Source organism: Uloborus diversus, unplaced genomic scaffold (assembly GCF_026930045.1).
Source record: "Uloborus diversus isolate 005 unplaced genomic scaffold, Udiv.v.3.1 scaffold_483, whole genome shotgun sequence".
NCBI classification, from domain to species: domain Eukaryota; kingdom Metazoa; phylum Arthropoda; class Arachnida; order Araneae; family Uloboridae; genus Uloborus; species Uloborus diversus.
Genome location: NW_026558663.1, coordinates 105894 through 131533, shown reverse-complemented (window position 1 = coordinate 131533; position 25640 = coordinate 105894). Strand labels below are relative to the sequence as shown.

Genomic DNA, 25640 nt, shown 5'->3' with positions numbered 1-25640 from the left:
CTCCGTCCCCCTTCGCTTCGATGAGGCTTCCTCGCCGCTCACGTCATTCAGCGCTCACGTGGTTTAGCGTTTCTCTCTATGGTGCAACACCAGCAATCGCTGACTCACCTCCCCTCATGGCTACCCCTCTTTGCTTTGCTTGTCGCTCATTTCGCAAAACGAAAGGGAAAAGTGTGGCGCCATCTATTGGTAAAATGTTCAACTTTTTTGCAAACTCGGATTTTTTTTAAAACTTGATCGGGGAAAAAAAAAAAAACACTATACCCGCCGCTCCCATTATATGCGCCGCATCCACCATTTTTGAAACTTTTTTTCTTGTATGCGCCGCGGCGCTTAATCCCGAAAATACGGTATTATCTATTGCTGGGTATAATTTGTTTAGACAAGATAGAGTAGGTAAAAGAGGTGGTGGGGTTTTATTTTATGTCAGAGACACTTTAATTTGCAATGAATTGGTAATTAATGATAAACCTAATGAGATTGATATGATTTGGCTGGAGTTGATTAGTAATAAGGGCAAAAAACTACATTTGGGGAATATTTATAGGCCACCCAACTTAAGCCAGGGTCAAGACGAACAGATGTTTAGTATTATTAGTGACATTTCTAGCAAGGGGTCAGTCATCATAATGGGAGATTTTAATTTTCCACGAATTGATTGGAATAATTTTTACCATAGTAATAGCAGAGAAGAGAATTTTTGAAAGTAATTGGTGACTGTTTCTTAGATCAAATTGTAACTCAGGGTACTCGACAGGACGCGATTTAGATCTAGTTTTCTGCGACATGGAAGGCTCTGTTCAGGGGTTATGTGTAGGGGAACACATTGGAGATAGTAACCACAACAGTATTAGGTTTGGGATTAAATTTGATATGCACAAAGTAGAGAATTTTAGGTTTGTGCCCAATTTCAGAAATACTGACTTTGTGGCACTTTGGCAGAGTTTGAAAGCAGTTTTTTCTTCTGGATTGGAGAATAGCGATGTGAATCTTCAGTGGGCAGAGTTTAAGAAAAATCTAGCGAATACGGTTAGGGATCATGTTCCTTTTAGGAGAAAGGGTGTCAACACTAAAATTTGGCCAATGTGGTTCTCCAGGGAAACTAAAGACGCTCTAAATTACAAGCAAGCTGCTTTTCATAGGTTTAGAGAAACAGGTCACAGTGCAGATAGGCTCCAATATTGTAAGGCAAGGCGTAAATTTAAGTATTTGATACGGATTCAGAAAAGAGAGTTGGAGCAAAGACTGGCAGATAACATAAACAGGAATCCCAAGAGGTTTTTTGCATACGCTAATTCGGGGAAAGTTCGAAATAGTCATATTAGGCCACTGGTTGATGAGCACGGAATTTTAATTCAGGACGATAGTGATATTGCTAATGTTCTTAATAACTTTTTTCGAGTGTTTTTAACGATAACTGTATCTCAACAGTTGACACTAACAAGACACAAGCTATAGTACAGCTTGAGGACTTTGTATTTTCCAGGGATGACGTTTTACTTCATTTGAAAAAAATCAAAGAGACTAAGGCTCCGGGGCCAGATAATATTTATCCGAAAATTTAGTTGAATGTGCAGAGGAATTAGCAGATGTAATCGCAAACATTTTCAATTCTTCTTATAATTCGGGGACAGTGCCAGAGGACTGGAAGCTGGCTAACATTACACCACTCTTCAAGAAAGGGTCTAAAGGGAAAGCGGGAAATTATAGACCTGTGAGTCTAACTTCGGTGGTTTGCAAAATTTTTGAAACATTGATGAAAATTAAGATAGTAAATTTTCTAGAGACTAATAATCTATTGACTAGTTTTCAGTACGGTTTCAGGAAAGGTAAATCTTGTGCAACTAATTTATTACATTTCTATGACAAAGTTACCATGGCTTTGGACAATAAGAAGCCTGTAGATGTTGTTTACATTGATTTTCAAAAAGCTTTCGATAAGGTACCGCATGTTGCTCTACTTAGCAAATTAGCTGATATAGGAATAGGAGGGAAAGTTTCATTTGGGTAAAAAATTGGTTGACCAGAAGGAAACAAAGAGTAGTTGTAAGGGGAAATTATTCTAATTGGAGTGAGGTCTTAAGCGGGGTTCCTCAAGGATCAGTGTTAGGACCTGTTTTGTTCATTGTCTTTATGAACGATATTCACAAAAATATTTCTGGGAACATGAATTGTTTTGCTGATGATGTCAAAGTTATGTAGAAAATGAAGAACAAGCAAATCAGCTGCAAGAGGATCTAGATCATATTACGGAGTGGGCTGATAAATGGGGTATGGCTGTTAATGTTGGGAAATGTCAAGTGCTACATTTAGGGCATGGAAATAAGTGTACAAGTTATTATTTGCAAGGTTCAGTCATTAGTCAGGCAGACAAAGTTACTGATCTGGGGGTCCTAATAAGTCAGGATTTAAAGTTTAGCCAACAGTGCAGCATTGCTAGCAACAAAGCCAATAAGATGCTTGGTTTATCAATAGATCTATTTCAAATAAATCTAAAGAAGTTCTTCTGCCCTTATATAGAAGTTTGGTAAGACCCCATTTGGAGTATGCTGTTCAGTTTTGGTCTCCTTATCTTAAGAAAGACATTAATGTATTGGAAAGGGTTCAAAGGCGGGCTACAAGGCTAATTAGTGGACTTTCCCACTTTGATTATGATTCCAGGCTTAGAAGGCTAAAAATGTACAGTCTTGAGCAAAGAAGAGACCGAGGGGGACATGATTCAGCTGTTTAAATTTATTAAAACGAAAGATATTACGGGGCTAAAGTTTAGCACTGAAAACAGTACAAAGGGTCATTGTTTTAAGCTATTTAAATCTCAGGCTAACATGGATATTAGGAAAAATTATTATTTTAGCAGGGTAGTGGAACCTTGGAACAGCTTACCGGAAGAGGTGGTAATGAGCAAAGGAGTAGACAGTTTTAAGAGGGCCATTGATCTTCACTGGGGATTGTAAATTGACTAGGACCAGTTTAGCTGGGCCCAGAGCCTGTTGCTGGTCGTCACTTTTGTATTTGTATTAAGTTAAAATGAAAAAGTTTTAAAATAATTAAAGCTTAATCAAAAATGAAAAGAATGTAAGCTTTAGTTTTTGTACAAATTGGCAACATGTAATTTTAACTTTAGAGCGACAGTAAGTCGGGAACAAAACAACAATGTTCTGCTACATACGATGGCTGCTAAAATTAAGAGGTTCAAAGTTCTAAAAGTACTAAAGCTAATTAGAACTGATTGCTTTTAATGTGAACTTCATATTTTAATTTTCATTATGCTTTAGATGTACAAATGAGTGAACAACAAAAATATTTTTTATGTAAAATATTTATTGCATATTTTGTGCCAAAAAAGGGGCAAAAAAAATTATTTTGGATGTTCATCGAGAGGTCTGTTAATCTTAAAATATTTGGTCAAAATTTTTACAACACCTTTAAAATGTCATTTCGCACAACTTTAGCTGGTATGCATATTGATTTTAGAAAGATTTTTTTTTTTTTTTTTTTGGGACAGTCTAAGAGCAAAGGAGAGTCAGAGGGGATAACCTGGAAATTAGGAAAAAGTACTACACATTAGTAGGGTTTTGGACACTTGGAACAGCTTACCGGAAGAGGTGGTAACGAGCAAGGCGGTGGATAGTTTTAAGAGGGCTATTGATCTTCATTGGGGACTAATAAATTGACTAGGACTAGCCCTAGCTTGGCCCAGAGCTGGTTCTTGGTTGTTACATTTGTATTAAATGGAATGAAGCAAATATGACTAATCATTTCTCCAGACACATGGTGCATTAATAAGACACAGGCATACATGGAGTAAACAGGACTCCTGTGCTCTAGGCTTTGTCACTGTTAGCATTAACATTGGAGCAACTAGGTGCAAATTTTAAGGACTATAGGTAGTTTTATGACTTTGAAAAAAAAAGTGCCTAATAAAGTGTAATGAAATGCATCTAAATCAAGTTAACCTTGTTATAATATAGAGTGTAATGAAATACACCTATGAAGTAAACAATGACCATTAAAAGTTTTAAACATTTAAAGCTGTGCAATATTTATTTTACTTCTGACTTTGTGATTCTATAATTTTGTGTCATGCGAGTTTTCTCATGTCCTAAAACTCCACACTATTCAGAAAATTTTACTTGAGTCCACTTGTACCCTGATTTGATTTTACATACATACAATATTTCAAATTAATGACTTTTTTCTTTTGTTTAAATTTTTTTTGTTGTGGTGATAGATATTTTATTGTTAATCAATATGATACAGATTAACCATATTATACAGACTGCATTAAAAAAAAAAAATTCATTCTCATTTGCAGGTTGTTTTTTGGTTTTATATTACTGTATTTTCCTGTATATAATCCGCGGATTATCTGTTAAAAAAGGCAAAGTTTGTGAGGTGCGGATTATACACTACAGTGGATAGTCTGTGATTTTTTACTTCCTTTTGCAAAGTAAAGGAAGTACTATATTCGCGAAAGAATTTTGACCCAAATATAGGCCTTGATTTCCATTTTGCTCGCCCCCAAATTCAGGGTTCGTACGCTCCGGGAATTCCGGGAAAACCGGGAATTGTCAGGGAAAATGACACTGTCAAAAATGTCAGGGAAAAGTCAGGGAGTTTTCAAATTTTGTCCTCCAAAAATTTTTTTTCCATTTTTTTCCCAAGGAATTAACTACCATGAGATCTAGTCTTCGTTTTTATTGTGATTTCACGAAAAAAATTGTAAATTTTTATCTAAACAGACGTTTTGCACTTAAAAACTGCGATCGAGAAATGAACGTTTTTTTTTTTTTTTTTTCACAACGAAAAATGCGCCAAAAGATCGAAGATTTTCTTGCATGGAGTCAGTGAGGGGAACGCATTTCTTTCTACTGCCTAAAGTTTTAGATGGGTTGCCACTACATTCTATTCGGTTCAGGGTTCGTACGCTCCGGGAAAACTTGGAGTTATCATGGAAAATGACATAGTCAAAAATGTCAGGGAATTTTCCAAATGTGTCCCCAAAATTTTTCTTTTCCCAATTTTTTCCCCAGAAAATTTGGTTTTATGAGATCTAATCTTCATTTTTATCGATGTATTTAAAAAAAATTGTAACAATTTTAAAGCAATGAAAAAAGTGGCGACCCAAAAAATCTTCAGCAGCCGCCATTTTTGGCTCTCAGTAGTTCCCAAGGGAAAAAAAAAATCAGGTGAACAGCAATTATGTACAAACTCAAAAGGAGAGAAGACAATTTACTGCTTCGGAAGCACAACCTGTAGATGGGAAGATCGATCGGGGAAAATAGTTTTTTTTTTTTTGATCGGAAAATCATTTCAGCTACGTGTGAAACGCAGTCGCCATCTTTGGTCATTCACAAGATGGATGTAGATACGATCCTAAAATGCCTAAGTTTAGAAACAAAGCAGAATTGGATGTTTTCTTTAATTGAAAACTGATGAAAAATAACAAAAAATGGTCTTCAAATTGTTTTTCTATTGTTATTTAAAATAATTTTCTTGAGAAATAAAAAATTTTGTTCTTAAAACTTAATCTTATCCTGACTGCCTCGGACGCAAATGTGATAAAAACTTTTCAATGAAATGTAGTTTCATGAAGATTAATTATTTTTTAATTGTCTTCATGCGACAAATTAAAAAAGTTATTCTTATTTTTGGGCATAGCCGCCATATTTGGTCATTCCCAAGATGGAAGTACACAAGACTTTTTAAGTGCCTAAGTTCCCGAAAACGGCATTGGATGTTAATTGCAATGCAAACTATTGAAAACAACACAAATTGTGCCTTTTTTTCCGGATAATTTGTAATTATTTTCTGGAAAAAATGCAAAATTTAATCTTTATAACATTTTTTTGTTTTAATTGATTTAGACTCTTATTTGCTAAATACTGATTATTTTTCTTTTATTGTATCCTTTTAAGGATTATTAATTATTTATTACTACTTTTATACTACAAATCCAAAAATCCACATATTATTTTAAATTTTTCACTTTGTCGCCATATTTGATCGTTTGCACAATGGAAATAGACTTAAACTTCCAGAAACAGAATTGGATGTTTATATCAATGAGTAACATTGAAAATAACATTAAAATGTGCAAAAAGTTGTGAATTTTTGAAAATTAACTAATACTTTCTGGAAAAGAAAATTTGAAATTTTAATGTAAGCGTCCTTTAATATGTGAAAAAAAAAAAAAAAAAAAAAAAAAAAAAAGATTATTGGCATTGGCCTATGATCGGCGGATGTTGATTTTTGTTACTATGCATTACATGGTATGCCAATTGATGCAACAAGTTAACCATATTTATACTAAAATTTAGCTTTGCATTTTGCTCAATATGTTTTGTGTAACCTACTTATAAGAAAATAAAAAGTATTATAAACCAAAAGCAGATGCTAAAAGGTTGCTGCAGGACTACAGCAAAACGCTATAATATTACGCGTGACATCAAAAAAACCCTAAAATAAGTTGAAAGTACTCTGTTTTCAACAAATAGTGAACAAATTAGAACAATTTTGAACAAAATGTTTAAAAAAAACTTAAAATTTTGACAGAGAAAACAAAGGAAAAAAATCTAAGTTTTTTTTTTTTAATCTAAGGGGAGAAGTTTCAGTTCTTCTGCATTGCAACTTTAAACAATTTTAATTATTTTGAAAATATTGCTATTTAAACTTAAATTTTTAATGAAGCGAGTAACCTGGAATTTTCTAAAAAACAACCTGGAAAACCTGGAAAAGTCAGGGAACTTTTTTTAACCAAAAGTGTATGAACCCTGCAAATGAATGTTGAGTTTTTTTTCAACCCGACCACACATGGATATGGCCTAAGAACGTATTAACACCCGAAATATCCATTTTGATGATCCCCGAATTATTTACAACGAGTTTTCTCGTGAGGTATGTATCTCGCATAACTCAAAAAAGGCATGTCCAAGAAAGTTGAAATTTAGTACATAGACTCATGGTGGGGCCTTGGTTGTGCACTTCCCCTTTTGGTTGCATTTGGATGTTCCTAAGGGGGTCTTTTACACCTTTTGAGGGGGGGGGGGATCATTGTTAATATCAATGCAAACTCAAGTGGTGTTATAATTTGGCAAACACTTGACAATATATCGCCAAGTTTTTTGCCAACTTGGCGACAAATTTGGCCTCTTTTTCTTAAATTTTAAATTCTGGTTTCATTTTGGCCACTACTGGCGATATTTAGAGAGTTAACCATTGATTCACATTAAAATGTCCAATATTGGGAAAATCTTAATATATAAAAATCTTCTGTGCGTACGTTTGTCACCATAAGGCTTTTAAACGGCTGGACCGATTTTGATCAAATTTTCTGTAAGTAATTAAGTTGTGGCAAGCATGGTTTCGAAGCGCGATGGATCGAATTGGAAGCGTTTTTGTTAATTAACTAATTAATTAAAACATTGGATTGTAAACTCTCCCAAATGATTAATATTTATTTTAACCTTTTGTTGAGCGAGAACTGAAATAAATATTTAACCCCGTTGCCAAAGGACAATAAGAAAGCCAGCTCTGCTTTTTATAATGAAATTTCCTACTGTAATATGTCAATTGAGAATAGATAAAACGTAGAAAGATAGAGTGAAGCCTTCATTTCTCTTGAAAGGAACGATTTTAGGTCCCGTGATATATTTTTAAGTAAAATACTGTAATGTTCACGCAAAACGTGTGTTCTGTCGTCGTAGTTGCACCATGTGACCAGATCGGTTCTTTAGGTTTTCCGAAACAAATGATCAGAAAGTACCGTACCTAGCAACATTTGTTTCTCGGCTGAAATCCATCTGAGTTTTGGCACCAATGTCAAGAATACTTTAAGGATTATCTAAGTAATCAGTACATTATTAAAGGAAAAGGCGATGGAATTGAAAGACGAAACAAATTTTATTTTCTTCCAAAAAAATTTACAGCAGGGTAGTTCTGTACACAAAAGATCACTGCAGTGGAAAATCTTTATTTTTGACGGAAAGAACAAATTAGGCAATATATGAAACTTAAAAAGTTTTTGGTTCAAAAGATCGGACCACTAACCGGTCGGAGCTGACTTCTCTCACTGATCGGCTGGATTACAGTAACGTGGTGACTTGGTGACTTTGGCTATAAACAATAGAGTTGCGGGATCATTTGTTTACATTTTAAAGATCTTGTTAAAGTAATTTTTTGTTTATTTGGTGAAATATTTCAAATTGCAAAGAATTGTTTTTCGTTTTTAAAGAGTTTTTAGTCATTTTAGTTGAAGAATTTATTTTGCATCGAGAGGGGTGGGGGAGGGATGAGGGATTTTCGCTTATTCAGAGAACTGTTTTTACGTTTATCATTTTTCTAAACGATATACTTTCGATTGTTTTATTCTTTTTCATATGGGGGATGTTGCAGTGGGATTTCCCGTTTGTTCTAGATTTGTAGTTAGATTTTTTTCACTTAATATCTGAAGATGTTTTTCATCTTTTGAGTATCGCTGAAAGAACAAACCGTCAAGTACGAGAGAAAAAATAGTTAATAGAACAACTGCTCAGTGGGCATTAGATAAATCAAGTTGTAATAAATATACAAATTCTGAAATCATATGGGTTTAAAACATTTTTTTACTTCTTTTTTTTCCACAGAACGGTTCAAACACCAGTTAGTTTATTGAAATTTTTTAACTTTTCAATTTGCGAAGTTTGAACAGAACAACGTCTGTAGGGTCCTCTAGTTAATCTGTATAAAACTTTTTTTTTTGCTTCAGTTCGCGACAAACTTACGGTAAAAATATTTAAAGTTCCTTTTCTTACTCAAAGGCACTATTATCATTAAATTGTCGTAAAAGAAAGTTATGCGATTCACACATCAGCTCATTTTTTCTTTACACCAACGCATCGAACCTCGATATAGGATTCACCACTAGAGACCAACCGTACGCCGACTGAATGTTTATTTTACAAAGCTTGCATGCTCTTTCTCGCTGCCTGCCTGTATGTTGCTTACTTTACCTTGCTTGAATGTTCCTCTTACGTGATTCAGGCCATGTAAAATAAACAAGAATACAGTGAAGGAGGAACCTTTCATTTGCACAAGATTAGACTATTTGCTCCTTTGTCTTGACTCTTTGTTTTTCAAGTAATTAGCATACTATAATCATGATTTCAAGAAGAAATCATTATATTTTAGGCCTCATTTCAGATTAATTTTGGATATGCCTTCAAAGTAGTTACCTTTTCACGTTTTTAGTTTAGTTGCTCAAATGGTATGTTAAATTGAAACTTTTTTTTGTTACATCGTATTATCTGTGGATTGTGCTCAGATTTTTTTTCCCCAGACCGATTTTAGGATCTGTGGATTATAGGCCGCCCGTAGATAATAAGTAGGAAAATAGGGTATAATATTTGCTCAAAATTTGTTTAACATGGTGATAAGTGCTTCATGTTTTTTTTTTTCAGGCATTTTTTGAGCCATGTCTGCTGAACAGTACCCCCCTCCATATCCTGGCTTTGCTCCTTATGTCGCTCCAGGAGCTGGACCATATCCTCAGCAGCAGTACCCTGGGGGAGATGTCTATCCAAATCAGCAGTATTCTGGTGGAGGAGCTTATCCACAGCAGCAGTATCCCGGAGGAGTAAATCCCCAGCAAAACTATCCGAATGCTGGGCCATATCCACCACAAGGCTATCCAAGTGGAGGAGCATTTCCCCAACAGCAGTACCCTACCTCTCCTCAGTATCCTAGTCAAACAGTACCCAAAGCCTCCTGGACAAGGTTTGTTTTTTTCTTAATGCAACATTTTCTTTAAAAAAACGTTCGATTTTGCCTCCATTTTTTATTTTTCAAAATAGGCAATTTTTGTTAAAAGTGAGAATTTTTTCAAAATACCTGAAAGAATATGAATGACTTCTTTAGAAACGACATATTACTCTGTGTAATTTAGGAAGTTTAGTATGAAAGCAAACTTCAAAGTTGAACTGTCATCTTACATGTGGGGTAAAATTTCCAAAAAATTTTTCGGAATAAAAGTAAAAAGGACTCTCGAAAATCTGAATTTTTTTTCTTATTTTAGTTTAACTAAAAACTAAAGAAATAATACTGACACATTTTAATGTAACCCTCAGGTAAATGGTGGAATCAATTGATGTTTTGGTAGTGAAGAAGTGCTTGTATGATGTGTTACTATATTCATTTTAATTATTTAATGCAGAGGCAATTGCCGAACATGTCTGGAACAACCCTAATTCTAACAAGCAATTTTGGAGTAGCTTCGGCCTAAGATAAACCTGATTTTTTAAGAAATATGACAGATTATTCTGATAATAATCTTCCTTTCAAAACATAATCAATATTTTAAGGAATAAAAAATTATTTTCTTTGCTTCAAAATATCTGCCTGCCAGAAAAACTGGAAGACCTAAAGTTCTGAAAATAACATTGATACATTCTTAGGGTGCTTATATAAATTTGAAGTTTTCAATCCAATTTTTTAACTTTTTTCTCTAGGTAATTTTGGTCCTTTCGTTCCACCACCAGCAGCAGTGCCAATGCACTTTCCTGCAGCTACTGATTATCCCAAAGATGAAACTACTGAAGTTACTGCTGGATGGTCAGGATTTTCAGATAAAGCAGTCAGGGCTGTCTTTGTGAGAAAGGTTAGTGCATTAATACTCAGCTTTTTAAAATATTAAGATGTTCTTTTTACTGCTTCCAGCATTCAAATAAATTCTTAAAACTAAAATTTTTGAGTGATTAGAATTCACTTATAGATTGTTTGGATGTATCATTCACTTGTCAATCCCTTAAATTCATAAATTAAATTCATTTTCTTTATTTATAGGTGTATTTAATTTTGATGGTTCAGCTTTTATTTTCATTGGGTGTTATAGCATTATTTGTTTTTCAGTAAGTATTTTACTCCTCTCTATTAATAATAGTGCATTCTAATTATTTACTCTTATTATTAGAGTAAACTCCCAATTATCCTCGAAATTGAGTGGCACAAACCACAAAAGGGCTAAAATGAGGGACAAGTAAGGTGAAAATTGTCCTTCTTCAAAAACTTGGCTGTATTAATGCATAATACTTTCTACAGTAAAAATATATACGGTACTGTTAAAATGTTTTGTATTTTTGCACAACAGAACATAACATCAATCAAGAATAAGTATATATATGATGTAGAAAGCATAAAAAAGAAATATGTAAGCAAATAAATAAATGAAACAAAAACAACAGAAAAAAAGAAAAAACAGCGTCAAAAAAGAAAAAAAATGCAGATTACTGCAGACACGTGTTTTCGGCATTACAGGGAATGCAAAAAGTAATGAGCTTATGGATGAAAAGACCTCCGACAAAAGTTTAGCTTTTGTCAGAGGTCTTCTCGTTTCTTCTCTATCTTTCATTCCATCACTTTAACACTTCAAAAATACTGTTAGTTTATTTTTAGGACAGTTTTTTTTTTTTTTTTTTTTTTTTTTTTTTTTTTTTTTTTTGCACCCTAGTGTCTTTAACCTCCTTGATTTTGATTTATACTTGATTGAATACAGTTTGTTCATTTTTTTGGGTCATTTTAGATTGTTAAAAAGTGTTTATGTATATATTTTAACTAGTGTCTTCTAGTGAGTTCTAAACTTTTCTGTTTTTGCACAGACATGTAGTGTGTTTCTGGTTATTTACTTTTTATCAACTTAATATTTCTTCTCTTTTTAAAATATTTTTCACCTTTTTTATAGTTTTAAATCATTAAAAGTGCCCGCTCCCCCCCCCCCCTTAAATTTTTAGCTTAACAAAATTCACTGTAAATAATTTTTAAAATGTTACAGTGAAACCTGTGTGTATAATTATACATTCTATTACGATAACCTGTCTATAACTTTTTTTTTTTGGCCTCAGTAAAATTTGAACAGGAATAATCAAACTGTCTATTACGATACTTTTTTTATGTCTCAATAGTATCATTGTAAACAAGTTTTACTGTAATTTCATTTGAAATTATGTTTTATAGTTATTTTTCTTTTTCATTAGTAGATGAATACCAAATTACTTTACCTTTACCCTCATCCTGAATAGTTCTCCTTCCTTTAAAAGATGTCCCCCCCCCCCCATTTTTGTGTTTTTCCTTTTGTCCTTGTTTTTGTCTCTGTTCTGTTAGAAATGTTTCATAATTATTTTTCTGTTTTTTACTTTTTTGGCTTGTCATTCAAAATTTAAAGAATGCCCTTACGTTTGTGTGCTTATTTGAACAAATTTTTTTTTCAAATTGTAGAAGTTTTATGTCTTTTACTCCTTAAACAATTTCTCTTCTTTAGCACCTTTTTCGAATTGAAACAAACGTTTGGTGCAATATAGCCCACTAAGGCTCTTATGCCAAAAACAAAAAAAAAATCAAACCAAATTACTTTCTCCATACATAAATTTATATTTATGTATGCTTTTGTCAGATGTCTTTTCATCCATAAGCTCATTATATTTTGCATTGAAAAAGGCATTCCCTGAAACGACAAAACATGTCTGCAGTAATCTGAATTTGTGCTTTTTAGAGGTTCTTACTTTACGTTACTTTACTGTTCAGCACAAAGGTATTTATTTATCGTACTTGCATGAGTCAGCTTTAAACCTTTTTGCGCATGCAATAAGACCTGTTTGCAGCCCATGAAAAATTAAATAACATGCAAAAACCAGGTTAAGAAATGTGGAAATGTATTTGTACATTTAACTTTAAAGTTGAATGTACAAATATATTTCCATGTTTCTTAACCTGGTTTCTGCATGTCAATAAGGTTATAAAAGATAAATATATTTTCTCCTGCCAATAACAATTATTTTAAACTTGATTGTTTCCCCTTGGCGTGTGTCATCATATTTGTTGTATTTGTATATTATCTTAACATAATATACAAATAATATTTATTAACTTTTTATTTTTTCTTCTGAAAACGAAATTCACGTTAATATTGGTTCCTTTTGGACGTGTGTAATCATATCTTTTCCTCTTCTTTCCTACTTTTTAAAATTGTTTCCTACTTTTCCGATTTTTGTGATTCCTTATTTTCCACTCCCCCCCTCCCCCCGCCAAAAAAAAAAAAAAAACTTCGGGGTCTGTTTTTATTGTACAATAAATATATGAATTAAACTTACCTTTCAGTCAAAATTGTTCCAAATTAGCTGTATATTATGTTGCTGCATATTACAAACAAAGCTAGTATCTATTTCGCTAAGTATGACTCTTTTTTTGCTACGCCAAAGTTTGTAAATTTTTTTAATTTCAGTCAGTATATGGTCAGTATTTAGTCAGTATATGGTCAGTATTTAGTCAGTATATAGTCAGTATTGGTCAGTATTCTATAAATTTTGGTCCGTAAAGTCGGTATTTTTGACCCTCCAAGCAGTTTTACCCCCTGTTTCCTACATATTATATTTTTACCACCACTACTGTGGAAAATGTTAAATAGCTGTTGTATTGTGAATATTATTTTTGCCTCTTTACTATTGAACTTACTTTTGATTCCTGAAGACAAATTTAAATCATTTTGTATTTTTCAGCCCAAAGGTTAAACTGTTTGTGAGAAGGCATTCTTATTTATATTACGTTTCATAGTAAGTATATTTGAGATTAGATATAATAATTGTTAACATTTATATTATTTCTTTTGAGTATATTTTTCAACACTTGCATATTAGAAACAACAAACAAATACAGTCGAACCTCCATATATTGTTGTTTTCTGTATATCAAAGTCCCAGCGAATTTCCATGTCCATTACATAGAAAAAAAATTTCTATACATGGAAAAATATCTCTATACATCGAATTTTTTTCCAGACATTCGTAGATTTTTCTTTCCACTTTAGGCTGTTTGTCTCAAGAAAAATGAAGGTTAGTGGAGAACATTATGTTCGCTAAAGGTTGATACAAAACTCATAAGGAATCTGAGATTGAGGGGGGTGTAGATAGATCGCTGTTCCGTTCTGGAGTTTTTAAATTCCCTGAAGTTTATTTCAAATCTTAGTTGCAACCAGTTATATGGTAAAATCAGTTTCAAGTTATCCCTGTTGTCTGTTGATTATCATTCCAAATCTTTTTCGCTTCAGTGAAAATCATTCAAGTTAAGTAGATTGATTTTTTACTTTTCTCTCGATTACATTGTCAAAACGAAAGTCCCCTAATGTTGCGGATCAAGTTGAATTGCCGAAGAATGAAGATGTATGAAGGCACAAAAATGTTACCTCTGGAAAATACAGTATTTCCACAAGCAGAGTGTTAGAAATCGGCGAGCTGTACTGAAACTTACAGAAAAGTTTCACTCAAAGCATGAAACTGCATGGCATTACAGTTGGTTTTTCTAGAAACTATGCAGTGCTCAGTAAATGTTTCACACTTATTTTTTTAATTATCAACTTTCATTTAATCCGATGCTTGTATAAATTAGAAATAGAGTTTCATACGCGAAAATTAGCTTAAGCTTTAATGTTTTAGGAGATTTTTGTGATAAACTAAGATTGTTTCTATGTATTGGAATTTCTATATATCGAATTTTTCCCCGCAGATTTTCTACTTTGATATATGGAGGTCCAACTGTATGTGAAAATTATTAGCATTGTAGAAAACTGGAAGTTTTTTGTGTGCTTTTTTTTTTTCTCATGGTGGTTGAAATCAAACTATTGGTTGTTTGAAAAATTTATTGAATTTATCTTCACATGTGGATTGTTTTATGTCTAGAGTATCATCATTCATACAGAACAATATTTATATTAAAGATTTATGACTCAATTAGTTTTCAATAACTTTCTGTTGTAATGAAGCAGTTAAAGATGAGCCAAATCTTAATATATAAAAATCAATGTCCTGAGATAACATATATATATATATATATATATATATATATATATATATATATATATATATATATATATATATATATATTAGGGTGTCCCAAGATATAATGGCGAAAAAAAAATTTGTGAAATCGAATACGCATACCCTCCAAATTTTTTCCATTTCACCTCAGAAACATGAGAAAAAAGTTCCATTGCAATTAAATAACGGGAACCCGTGCCGACTTGAGGTCAAAGTTGGACCTAAAATCCTGTAAGGCGACTACAGTGGAAAAATTGCTAACTGCATAATTCATTACTACACGCGACATCAGTTTATTTAAAGCAGATATTTACAACAATATTAGACTAAAAGAAACATTACTGTACATATTTTTAATTCAATGTTTGCTTTTTGCAGTCAGAATAGAACGTCCTCTGCTCTTGAACACAACGTAACAGATTGTTTTTGTTCCTCATCAACTGTTAGCAAACCATGAAAGTTCTGCATCATTTTTACCGCTCTTTCAGCTGCATCGTTTACTGCACTAAGCTTTGAGACAGTCTGTTTCACATAAAGGAATGAAATATTATTGACCATATCATAAAAACTGGATGAATTTTTTGTAGAGCAGCTTTTGAGATAATTGGGTTCACATTTTCGTACACTTTTATCAAAAAGCACAAATCTTTTTTGGGTGCTTTGACTGTCAAAATGCATTGAAGCCATGGTTTCACGTATATTGTCACTACAAAAAAGCAGACATCAAACAATGCTTCATTTTCCTTCGTTATCTAATTTTAGTTGTGAACTAAATATAATAGTTTTAGGGAGTAAATTGCTCGAGCCATCCATCGAGCTTTGTGCATGACTCCCGGTGGTCTTATTTTAAATTCATTTTCTGTATCTCCACCTAAAAATATGATAGGCAGTTCTGTCAACTGTTGATAGTCATCCCTGAGCGTAATATTAGTAAGTTCAGCACGGTAAAAGTCAAGTAAATTTTCCAAGTTAGGGTACAGTTCGGAACAACTCCGCAGCTCCTCCATAGCACTGTATTTAAGTGAGATAGATCAGTTCATATATGTGATGGCGGCAAGCAAAGGAAAGCATTTCTCTATCAAAAACCACTTAAAGGACCTGTTCTGGAAGCTGTAATATCACAACTTAACTTTGTCTTCGAGATTCCAATCTAAAACTGCCTTTCAAACAGCCTTTGTTTGTTCTTTTCCTGTGGAATTATCCAGTTTAGACTCAGCAATGAGTTGTTCCGTCCATATAAAATAACTATAGATAAGCGATCTTCTTTTGATTTTTGAGCACTCAAAGCAGGCAACAGTCCAATCTTCCTCTATTTTGATTAACCGAAGTGCATCAGCATGTGCAATATTGAATAAATTGTTTAAATTACTTGAAAATTCTTGTTGGCGCTGCCTGAATACTTCTTGCAGTTTCTCTGCATTTTTTTGTAAGTATCTCTAGATTTGATACAGGTTTTTAAGTTTATTCACACAATTTAGCAACGATTTGGTGGGAACGCGTGCCTTTTCCCAAAAGATGATGCATTCCCGAATAACGATATTTGCACTTTCACTGATGGTTAAATTTACTTCTCGAATGTTATAAAACAAAACCGACAGAACTTGTCCGTTAGAGGGAAGTTTTAAGCCCGTAGTTTGTTGTTTTACGACTCCTATTAAAAATATCCCTTTTTTTCAAACTTTGCAATTCCACTGCCATGTTTCGTTCCCTATGGAAGGACTATACTGCGCTCGCTGACCAGAATGTATTCGTACTGACATGTTTGACGGTTTGCAAATTACTACGGATAAGCCCCCCTCCCCCCAACATATGTTTTTCTGTTTTCATTTGTTTTCTGTGCACTATTTACAGCTGTTTTGAGCTTTGCAAAGTATCGCGTCGCCAGCATTCGCTTGCTTATATGAATACACGTGCTATTTACACGTTTAGGCCTTTAGGCGCAAGTCGGCACGGGTTACCGTGCTTCAAATTGCATGAAACTTTTTTTCCAACGGTTTTGATATAAAAGGAAAAAAATAAGAGGGTATGCGTTTTAAAAAAACGACTTTCATTTTTTTGGGACACCCTAATATATATATATCAACGCCCAGCCGAAACCGCTGAAGCTTCAGACTTGAAATTTGGCAGACATGTCCGCATGATTATGAAAGTAACCACTAAGAAAGGATTTTTCGAAATCTGAATTAGTTCGGGAGAAATTAATTAAAACCCCTTAATTTCTGCGAAATTAAAAACCTGTCATTGAAATTCAAATCCCTTATTTTCGAAGGCTTTCCTCCATTCAAATCATTATTCAGTACTTCATCTCAACTTTTGGTCGATAGCGAACTATAAATTTAATATTGTTTTTGTTTCTCACGATATTCTTCGAGGCTTTTCTCAAGTCAAATCATAATGTTTCTGTCTTTTGCTTTTATTTTTTCAAAACTAGAAACAAAGTTTTTAAGAACATCATCGCAGGCAGACTATCCTTTTGAATTTAGAAGAGTGCAGTTTCCTGTTCAAGTTTGCTTTGCAATAACCATTAATAAGTCACAAGGACAGACATTAAAAGTAGCAGGGATCGATTTAAGAGAAGACTTTTTTTTCACACGACCAATGTTATGTAGCTTGCTTCAAAGTCAGTTCATCAAGCAGCTTAATAATTTTAGCACCAGAAAAAAAAACCTAAAAATGTTGTATACAAAGAAGTTCTTGCTTAAACATAGGTATAACAATAAAATGTGGATGGCCTGTGTTTGCAAAGATAATCAATACTTTAAAAGGATCGTTTATAACAGTTAAAAATCGGTTAAGGACAAGGGCATATATATATAAGGTGTCCAGGGTCCCTGGGATCCTCCCCAAATTAGAAAAAGTTATAGGTAATAAGTAATTATTATAGGGGATTTTCGAAACTAGGTGCACCAAGCACTGTTAACCCCTGCTAATTCCATTACCGAGCAATGCCGGGTACGGGAATGCTAGTGTGTCAATAAAAAGTAAAATATCCTTTGTTCACAAATGTTTGCTTGAGAAAGTTGTTCAGGTTTGGCACGCACCTGTTAAATATGGAAAACTTAGGATTGTCAGGGAAAATGAAAATCACCTAAAATGGTCAGGGAAATCAAGGGTCTGGCCAGAGGATATTTGGGTCCGTTAACGGACCCTTCACAAAAATCCGATCAACCAAAACGGACCTTTCACAAAATCCCGATCAAACAAAACGGACCTTTCACAAAATCCCGATCAAACAAAACGGACCCTTCACAAAATTCTGATAAACAAGATCGGATCTGTCACAAATTGTTTATTGAAAGAGCAAATCTGAAAGCAAAATAACGCATATTTCTGTATATAAAACGATGATTTTTGGAACCTTTTTTTAAGTCAAATTAGAGGGATCAATTTATGCTCCTGCAAGCGATAAATAATTGCTACTGCCAAATAAATATAATGGTTGTTTGTTTTATCGCAGCTAATAAGAAGCGGTGTTGTTGTAAACTTTTCTGAAAAGGCATTGGTAAGCACTTTTCTCCGCTCATGATTTAATAAACAATAATAATATATATCTGCGAAATGAACTTAGAACTGCAAAGGGATAGTAAGGGTGAGGAAAAAATATGATCGCTTCAGATAGGGTTACCAACTTCAAAATTATCACCACTTAGCGTCTGGCGTTGAACCTTTATAATGACTTGATTAGATAATATTCTCATCATTTTGCCAGCTTGTCAATATGTGCGTTTTTATGGTGCAGTGTGATGTATAATTGTTATTTTGGAAGAAAATTATATGGGTTTTGATTTTTCGATGCTAACAAAGATGATTAACTTTAAATAAACTCTTTTAATTACCGTTTTTTTTTTCTTTAGATGTCTGCATTTTGAAAAATGCAATCTTTTAACATCCGATATGAGAATCATATTTTGTTCTTTTTTCAAGCTTACTTCGCTTTATTAGGATTCAAATAAATGAAAAGTCTTTTTATTTCTGTTAGAACTCTCATTTCAAGTTTTTAAAGCAAAATTCCATTTTTTGTTATGAGTCAAAAATTAAAATGCTGAATAGATGGTTTATTTTATTTTATTTTTTGGGTCAGCTGTGTCCACAGATATTAATGATATGTTTATCATAGGACTCTAAAATGCAATTTTAAAATAATTTTATCAAAAATATTTCTTTTACAAACCGTTTTTATACTTTTGATGCCTTCACTTTGAGAATTGCGATCTCTTTGCATCCGCTATGGGAATCCGATTTTTCGAATTTTTGATGATTATTACGCTTTGTTAAGAGGTAAACAATTGAAATATCTTTTTATTTTTGTTAAAATCACGGTATTTTTAAGTTTTAAACGAAATTCTGTGCTTTTTAAGAGTGTCTTGGGTCAAAAAGTTGAATGCTGAACCCTATTCTGAATTTTATTTTATTTATTTATATATTTGTTACAATTATTTTAAGTACTGTACAGAAATATATCTAATATAATTTAACATAATGTAGAATGGTAGATAAATATTGATACTTGAAAGAGCGATGCCTCCCCCCCCCCCCCCCCGCCAAATATCAGAAAAAAAAATCCAGAATGATTTTCTCGACGTAGAAGAGGAAAACACTCATTTTTAAGTTTAATTTATGCAGTTTGTGCCATCTCTAAATTCTTAAATTTCGTTTTAACAAAAAAAAAAAAAAATTTTTTTGCGAAATTTTTTGATTTTTCACAAAATTATTTGATTTTTCACAAAAAACGGACCCTGTGAAAAATCCTGGACAGACCCCTGGAAATGTCGGAGAAAGTCAAAAATTATTGAAATTTCTGGAAATGTCAGGGAATTCGTACCCAATTTTCTATCTGATGGGTGAAACTGCTGCAAATGCGACATTTACCGCGAAAATGCGGTAAATTCGCAATTCCAGGTAAGCAATTTTCCTGATAGTTGAGAGGAAGAAAATTAAAACTCATTTAAGTACTGAATGGAATAAAGCTAATTTTAAAAAAATACAAAAATCTTTTTTTTTTCTTTCTTTTTTTTTTGGGGGGGGGGGATCAAGCTTTTCTTAGCTGGAAATTGCTAGTATTTTCTGCAAAGGTTGGGTGGTTTGACTAGTATTTTAATAGCCTTTATTCTGCAATTTTTTCTTTCTTTTTCACCAATGATCATAAAAATTTAAAGTCTCAAAATTTTAGCTTTTATAAGTTAAAACTGATTCTTTTAAAAACATACCAACATTGAAAGTAACTTCGCCTAAAATTGCTTAGTGTGTTTGAGATTTCAGTCCTTATGCATTCTTCAAACTTTTTCATTCAATGGTTGAAAGTTGTTTTAATAAAATCTATGATTAAAATAGCTTTATTTGTTTTTGCAGACTTTTAACTGTTTCAGAATTAATTAGCAATTACATATTTTTGTGAAAATACTGAATTGTAAAAAAAATGAGGAGCATTTAATTTTTTAGTTCTTCATTTGTTTTTTAAAGCTAAGGATTTGTAAAAAATCTTTTAAAACTAAAAATAAAAGTCTTTTTTAGAAGAATGTGATAAATTATTTTATTCTCATGTATTAAGAATATAAATTTTAAAATTAATCATTATTGCAGAAAATATTCAGCTTTTTTTTTTTTTTGAGACAGAATCAACTATGATTTTTATAGATCCTTGCTTGCCAAAGAAAGATTTGTTAGGATTTTATCCCTTTATCACATTGCTGATAATTTGTTCACAGAATAGATGTTGATGTTTTGGAAACTTCGCAGTGTTTTTTTTATGGATGTTGCAGAGTGTGCAAGCGCATGTTGGTCAAAATTTTGAAGTAAAGGTCTTGCAGCGTTAAGGTCTGAATGAAGGAAGACTGAAATCAAATGAGATTTCTTCAGTTATGCTAGAATGGTCCTTAAAACATATTATCTAGCTATAGGAAAAGGTTGCAAAGTAAGAGAAAGAGTTTAAAAAAAAGAGCTAAGAAATAGAATGCTTGCATTGAAAGGGAAACACACTTATGTGCAATTCAGTTGCAGAGATTTAAAAATAAAAGTATTACTAATTGGAAATATCTGTTCTTTCAAATTATTCCAAAGCATTTGTAATTTAATTTTAAGTTTGTCTTCATTGAACCCAAATTTTGATAGCAATTATTGGTAATATTTTAAAGCATTATTTGGTTTATAAAGTAGGTTTATTTACAGTAAACATTATATTGTTTTGCTATTAAATAATGTAAGTCAACATTGATTAACCTGGAATTTTTTTTTTTAAAATCGACTGGGAAACCTAGAAATGTCGGGGAATTTCATTCTCGAACTTTCGTGGCAACCCTGCTAGTTGTATGCAATCAATTTTCGCTAACTTGTGTTTTAAGTTCTTATTTTGAACTAGTGGTACCTGCACGACTTTGCCCCTAGTAAAAAATTAAAAGGTCATTTAGATCGCCTGTATATTTACAAATAATGGATGATGAATTTCTCGCCTATCGGCTATGTTCATTCACTCTCCCATTCTCTGTCATGATAATTTCGTAATTTACTCATCCATCTTATGATAATTTTGCTCCGGAAAATGTTCTTAAAATTGAAATAGAAAAAGAACAAAATCAAATTTTTCGAAAAATCGCTTCGAAGTGCACACCTTTATGCTACAAACTTTGTGCCAAATTTCATGAAAATAGGCCGAACGGTCTAAGCGCGTCACAGAGATCCAGACATCCTGACAGAGAGACTTTGAACTTTATTATTAGTAAAGATTAACATTACTCTTTTTTTAATATATGTATAAGTATATATTTCACTTCAAGTTTCTTTCCTTTGTAGTGCTATATTTATTGGAGTATATATAGCTCTTGCTTGCTGTGGCAATCTAAGGTAAGATAAAATGTTACTGAATTAGAATTTTGTCTATTTCTGATCTTGTTATAAAAAAAGGGGGGAGAGGGTAGGTATATCTAATAGAATAGAACATTTGTTATAACCAGACAGCCATTTTTTTTAATTTGGGCAAAAAAAAAATGACTGTTTAAAAATATATTTTCTATTTTAAGGTTGATTAAAAATTGCTTGATATTGTTGTTTCATCAGCTGAGAAATAAACTATAAAATGTTGGAAAACAAGGTGTCAGTGTTTAAGATTCTGTAAAAAAAAACATTAATACTGTCGACTCTCTATAATCTTAAGAAGCATTTTTATCTGAGTTTTGAGCACTGTTTTATATCAGTTTTCCTCATCATAAAAGAGCTCTTGCTTTTTGTCTGGCTACATTTGTTGCAGTAATTCATTTAAAACATAAAATTAAACCAATGAAAAGTAATAACTTCTTTTAGAACTTTATTTGTATGCTGAAGGACATTGAATGAACAAAAAGTTCTTAGCTATTTTTATTAGTATCATTATTAGATTCATTTATTTATTATTTTCAATTTCTAGGAGGAAATATCCTACAAATATGATTCTTCTCTCTATATTTGTAAGTATTTTGTCTAAGTTTATTAACTGTGTATCATTTTCTTAGATGGTTTTTTATATTGAAAATCATTCAAGTAAAGATGCATTGTAGATTTAACCAGTTACATGAATAGCTTAGCTTTAAAATTAAATCTATGTACTGTTGTGTTTAGCAATAAATGTAAAGATGCGATTCAAGCACACAAACATTTATTTTATTTTTCTGCAACATGAAACACGACAGATACATAACATAATAATTTTACAAGCAAGAGTAAAAACCGAAACCATACCAACAGCAAACTTCACACAGTTTGACAAAACTTCAAGAAAGACTAGGTGCAAGATTCAAGATATAATGCATATATTCTTTAATCCCAAAGTGTTAACAAAATAATAAAGATAAGGGGAAGGAGCCTGCTTTCTGCAAGAATCTGAAATCAAGTGTCTAATTCTTTATGGCACTGCTTCCCGAATTGTGGTATGCAAACCCCTGGGGGTCCACCAACCTTTAGTAGGAGGATCTGCTCCCAATTTAAAAAATAATAAATAAAAATGATAAATGTCTTAAAATATGCTTTTGCATTTGAAAACAAAAAATACCAACCACTGGTTTAAAAAGCAAACCCTGTGCATCCATTTGCTACAACCTTTTATGTATCCATATTTTTCAACTATGCGACCACAAAAACTAAGTAAGGAAACCGACTTGACATTCGACTCCTGATACCAAAAATGAAAAAAAAAAAAAAAATACTGTAAAACTTCCCGTCAAAATAATCATTCTTAAAGAAAGAAAACGGCTAATCAAAAATTCCCAAATAGATTAAACGCAACCTCCATAAATATTCCTAAAATCCTGGAATAAAAAAGAAGATAAATTGCCAGGTGATACTTAAAAGGAGAAACTTTTATCTCAAAGCAAAAACAAAATTTTATTAGTCACATGCTAAGTTAAAATGAGATAGCGCAAACGATAGTTTTCCGACATGAAAGTAGAGTTCTATTAGGGTTAAAAGAGCTCCTTAATTTTTTCCCAGTGATTTTACAGCTTTTTTTTTCTTTTTTTGAAATTTGAAAAAAATGAATAAACTGTATGGTGTTTTTTTTTTTTTTTTTTTTGCCAGCTTTTGAATGGCGTTTTAATTGAACTGATCGGATAATTATTTCGGGTAGAAAGAGCCATTTAATGCCATTTTCGGACCCTAAAATTAAAAGCCAAATGATTTGGTTCTTTTTGGCGTTCAACCCCCCCCCCCTACGTTCCTTCTCCGATGCCCAAATACCTCCCGGCCAAATTTGATAGAGATCTGACGTAAGCTGTGGTATAGGGAACATACACACACATATATTCTTTGTTTTATTTAAATACAGATTGACTTGTGTCTCTTCAATTTGATTTTGTACACCAGAAATTCTAAATAAAGTTCAGCCCTGTAATCTTACCTACCTAATGTTTTTTAAATAAAAATGTTTCCTTCTAATTAGCAATGGTTATTTTACTGAAATTTAATTTCCCAAGAAACTATATGCTCCCCCGCTCCCCAAGAAACAACAAAATTATACATGTGAACCCACTTGTGTTATGTATTTAAGTTTTAGTAGGTTGGCCACATCGAGAAAACAAACCACATTACTTGAGATTAGAAATGATTAATTTTAAAATTGTACTGATCAGAATTTTTGGTAATAAAATCATGATACAATACTTAACATGGTGTCAGAGTATAAAGTACTCACGTAGCCAGTACTAGGAGCAAAATGTGCTTTTCATTAGTCCTTTTATTTGTAAAATCTAACTCTGGGAGTTTAAAAAAAAATGTCTACAAATCTTCCAACAATAGCAGCTTTTCATTCCGGCTCAAATCCATCTGAGGCTTGGCGCCATTGGCGAGAAGATTTTAACTTTTATGTAGAAGCATTAAAATATGGTAAAGAATCTGAAAACACGAAAACGGCCCTTATTCCACATGTTTGTGACGAATTGAAGAAGCAGTAACGAACTTTCAACATTACGCCTAACAGTGGATCAAACAAGTAACATTGCAACAAATTTTGACGGAATTTGACAAATACTTTGAAGATTATGTGAATGAAGTTTATGCCTCTTTCAAATTCCTGGAAATAAGCCAGAAAAGTGAAGAAAAATTTGTGGATTACTGTTCACGTTGCAACTATGGTGAACTTTCAGATCGAATGCTTAATGATAAAATAATCCAAAGTCTTGATGATAAATTGTTATAAGAGCGATTGATTCGGGAAACTTACAAAAATAAGAAAACTCTATGAAACCGTGGCTGAATGTAAAACAGCCGAGCAAAATTAATTGCAAGCGGCAGAAATGGGTTAGAAAGTTGAGAAAATTAATTTGGCTGATGTAAAATACAAGGAAAATTGCATGTATTCACAGAAACTCAATTTCTGTGTAGAAATTGTGGAAAAAATCATGCACCAAGAAGATATCCTGCATTTGGCAATAAGTGCCGAAACTGTGGCAGAAATAATCATTGGTCCCAAGTGTGCCGAATAAAATTAAAATAATAGACAACATTTGCCAAGTGTTAATACTGTAGAGAAAACTAGTGACTCTTATTTAGGAAATGTGTACTTAGGATAGTTGAAATATGTAAATATTCTGGAAGAAGGAAAATCAAGAAATGTACTGCTTCACAAATTAGACTTAAATGGAAATGAAGTCACATTGGACACGGGAGCTCAAGTTAATGTCATTCCAAATTGCGAGATATTAAAGGGGGTTGAAAAGTCCATTGGTGAAGAAAATTAAAACACCTGTACTTGACTACAGCGATAGTATTGTGCCGATTCTTAGTGAATGTGTACTTAGATGTAAAACAGCGAAAATGAATAAGATTCTCAAATTTTTAGTTACCTCTTTGGATTCAAGTCCAATATTAGGCCTCAAAGCTTGTGAGGAATTAGGCCTTATTCAAAGACTTGATAATGTACTGAGACCTGTGAGCTATTTAGGTGAAACTAAAGAGGAGCTTTTGAACCAATTTTCTGATGTATTTACAGGAGTTGGTCATTTAAACTGTTCACTCTTCAGTAAAAATAAAACTGAAATATCATTACACCCCTCACATAGCAGCACCCCGCAAAATACCTCTTGCTTTGCATGATAAAGTTAAAGAAGAACTGAAAAATATGATAGATTCAGGAATTATTTCAAAAGTGGAAGAACCAACAGAGTGGGTGAAGAGCATTGTTGTCAATACAGCCAAAAAGTTGCGCATCTGTGTGGACCAGGTGCGGCGTTTCAGCATTTCATTTGGGGGGTCAAGTTTCTTAAATATGTATTGCAACAGTGTGGTCCCAAACACACATTAGCTAACAGGAAGTGGTCATAAAATCGGTTAATATGAATAAAA

General features: G+C 32.7%; 1 protein-coding gene across 1 annotated transcript in view; it reads left to right on the top strand.

The window, feature by feature from the left end:
- The first annotated feature begins 9638 nt into the window (after positions 1-9638).
- LOC129233506 (protein lifeguard 1-like) overlaps positions 9639-25640 on the top strand; it is a 49446-nt gene continuing 33444 nt past the window's right edge. Inside the window, exons 1-6 of the mRNA XM_054867524.1 lie at positions 9639-9753; positions 10485-10633; positions 10819-10883; positions 13524-13577; positions 21624-21674; positions 22234-22273. Of these exons, the coding sequence (XP_054723499.1) occupies positions 9639-9753; positions 10485-10633; positions 10819-10883; positions 13524-13577; positions 21624-21674; positions 22234-22273 (474 nt within the window). The remainder of the gene's footprint in view (positions 9754-10484; positions 10634-10818; positions 10884-13523; positions 13578-21623; positions 21675-22233; positions 22274-25640) is intronic.